The sequence below is a fragment of the Crocodylus porosus genome, unplaced genomic scaffold (assembly GCF_001723895.1).
Source record: "Crocodylus porosus isolate Cpor-Errol unplaced genomic scaffold, CroPor_comp1, whole genome shotgun sequence".
Taxonomy (NCBI): Eukaryota; Metazoa; Chordata; order Crocodylia; family Crocodylidae; genus Crocodylus; species Crocodylus porosus.
In genome coordinates, this window is record NW_017728912.1 from 36,671,195 (window position 1) to 36,674,503 (window position 3,309).

Sequence of the window (3,309 nt, forward strand, 5' to 3'; positions counted from 1 at the left end):
CTGCCCCTGCCCCACTCCCTCCCTCACCACTGATGCAGCCGCCTGGGCTGCCCCACATTTTGGGGGGGGGGCACGTGCCCCCCCAATCTGTGTCGGGGGGGGAAGCAGTGGCCGATACGTACTGAGTTTTGTGCCCTGAGCCCTGCTGCAGCTGGCCTGGGAGCAGCCTGATGCCATGTGCATCCCACCATTGTGCAGATCCTTGCCCCCTGCCCACCTGGTGGCAAAATGCACCATTGGGCCCCAGCTCGGCCAGGTGCATGTGCACCCCAGACCTCCACCGGGGTGCACATGGTGGCCAGTACCCCCAGCATGTGCCCCTGAACAAGCTGAGTCCCAGCACCTGGACACACGTAGCATCAGGCCATTCCTGAGCCAGATGCAGTGGGGCTCAAGGCGTAGTGCATAGCAGCAACTGCCTCCACCCCACACAGGTTGAGGGGGCACATATCCTCTGGGCCTCCGCCAGGATGCGAATAGCACTTTATCATCCCAGCACTCAAAAAGTTAAGGAACAGATCCTTCAAGGAATCTGTTTCTAAGCACTTGGAAGAGAAGGTGATTAAGAACAGTCAGCATGGATTCACCAACGGCAAGTCATGCCTGACCAACCTGACTGCCTTCTATGATGAAATGACTGTAGATGCAGGGAGACCAGTGGATGTGGTGTGCCTTTGATTTTAGCAAGGCTTTTGCTACAGTCAGTCCTGGGACCCATTTTGTTCAATATCTTCATCAATGACCTGGAAGATGGGATGGAGTGAACCCTAAGCGAGTTTGTGGATGACACTAAGATGGGTGGAGCAGTAGATATGCTGGAGGAGGATAGGGTTAGGATTCAAAGTAACCTAGACAAGTTAGAGGACTGGACCAAAAGAAATTTTGTGGGGCATGTTACCACGAGCGCACATGTGCACAGGTGCAAGTTCCTTGTAGGACAAATAGCAGTGGCACATATTTGCAGGGTGTTGGATTAGATGACCTCCTGAAGTCCCTTCCATCCCTAATTTTCTATGATTCTATATCTGCACAACAGCAAGTGCACACTTTTCAATGAGTTCAATCTGTAGGAACCAGACTTCTGTGGATTATGTAAATAAATTGTTTCTTGGTATGAACTTTTCTTGAAAGGTTTCTTTTAATAGAGTATAAAAGAAAACTTATTTCAGCAAATACTGACTGGTTTATAAATAGATGCTACATGCAAAAAGTATCAATTTAAAACTGCATTCTTTTATATTTGCAGAGATCATTTTAGAATGCTAAACAAACAAAAAAAAAGCAGCAGCAGACAGGCACAAAGTTATATTAGACAGTCCAAACCCGAAGAAAATATAATTCAATTTCTAGTCATCCACAGGGTGAATATACAATGTCTAAACCAGTGGTTCAATGTTTCTGGACTCAACAAACCCCTTGCTAAAATTAAGGCACCTCTCAGGAAATGCCAGCTCTTAACGTTTCTATTACATACAACTCAGAAGGGAGCACAACACATTGGAATGTTTTTACCGCAATGGCTTCCTGTTTGAAATTTCTGGGTTTTATTTCATGAATCATATTCATACACCTAACAGTACATTGCATGGCAACCCCAAGCACCCTTGGAAGGATCTCAAGGTACTCTAGAGTACCATGGCACCCTGGTTGAAAAATCACTGATCTAAAATCACTGGTTCCCTTCTTAGGGTGGATAGGGGCAGGTTATTTCATGCAGCAAAATTTTCCACTGGATTTTTCTTTTTTAAATTATTTTCAGGCCCAAGTCCTGAATAAATTCCCATGCTGGTGGTTAAGGTATTTAGCACTTCAGATGATGGGTGATTTCTTACCTTCTCCAAATCCAGTTCCTCTAAAAGAATGCTTGCATTTTTGTTTGCTTCAGCAGCCTGTCTATCTTTGGCTTGTACAATTGATTCCATACAGAGGTGGCATTTCTTCAGCATCTCCTACAACAATCAAGTAAAACAGTCTTCTGTCTGAAGAAATAAAGCCAATTCTTGCCATTGTTCACAAATACACACTTTCAAAAGGGATTTACAGCCCATTCGAGAGCTTGTACAAATTAATGTTTTTTTAGAAAGAAACACACATTAATGGTTTTTACATTTGAGGAAGTTTTAAAAATACACATATTTTGTGCCAATGTATTAGTCTTTGTACAGTCTATATACTGAGAAATCAGCATAATCTCCTACAATATAAGCAACAAGTGGTGCATACTGAAAATAAGTATTTTATGTTAGATGAAGGGCAGTTTGGTTATTCATAATACCATATTAAGAAAGAAATGGACTAACATCTATCTCAATTTTGAACTTAATTCTTGAGAGAAAAGTCTTATGGATCAGCTAAGCTATCTGTTTTCACTGAAAACTGGTCAGCAAGATTTTCCACACTATTCATGTTTCTGTCTTATTCCACACTGACTACCAGAATGTCTGAAAGAGCCGTTTTCATTTTAACGTCTGCCTGCTCTATCAGTAGCTTCTCTGCAGAGGCTACGAAAAGTGACAGTATGAATGATGAGTGTAGATTGTTCCTTCCCTTGCAGAACTTTCACAGACATTGGACCAAGGCCATGGAACTAAATTTGTAGTGCTCGCAACAAAATTCTAAGTTCTTTCTCAACTTACAACTTTCTATTGGCCAGTTACTCTTGTGCCCACCACTTCCTTCTTACAAACATTTATTCTATAGAATCACAGGATCATAGTAAAGTAGGACTGGAAGGGACCTTATGAGGTCAACTAGTCCAGCCTCCTGCTTAAGGCAGAATCATCCTTGGCTAAACTATAAATTGTAAGAGACCCATAAATCAGGGATGAGAGAACTAGTGCCCTAGTCATTTGAACAGAGAGAAGACAGTGTCTCCTCCACCAATTCTACATCAGGGACATCAGACAGGACAAAATGTTTGATTCAAGATGGTATAGGTAGAAAAGAGATGGCAACTATTAAACAAAGATGGGCAGAAAAGTAGATATTGAAATTCTAAGCAAACACTAGTCCTGTGCGAATACAGAAATATTCGATTCAGATTTGGCCAATGTGGAGGACAGTGATTTGAATCACTGTCTCCATTTGATTCGACCAAATCAGAAACAGCAATTTGGCACTATTTCAGATCCGATAGGGAGAGGCAGGCACAGCCAGGCGGCTGCTCCTCTGGCTGTGCCTGCCTGCCTCTCCCCAGTTGGGGGGAGAAGCGAGAGAAGCCTCCATGGCTTCCTTGCCCAGCCCCATCCCCTGCCCGGTAGAGCCTCCTGGCATTAAAAAAAGCCCTGAGTTCACTGCCTGCAGCAGGGG

General features: G+C 43.5%; 1 protein-coding gene across 4 annotated transcripts in view; it reads right to left on the minus strand.

Annotated features, from left to right (window-relative positions):
* Positions 1–3,309, minus strand: part of ANKRD17 (ankyrin repeat domain 17) — a 139,870-nt gene that overhangs the window by 23,067 nt on the left and 113,494 nt on the right. For all 4 annotated transcript variants that reach the window (XM_019534281.1, XM_019534280.1, XM_019534279.1 and 1 more), the window contains one exon: positions 1,833–1,949. In XM_019534281.1, the coding sequence (XP_019389826.1) occupies positions 1,833–1,949 (117 nt within the window). The remainder of the gene's footprint in view (positions 1–1,832; positions 1,950–3,309) is intronic.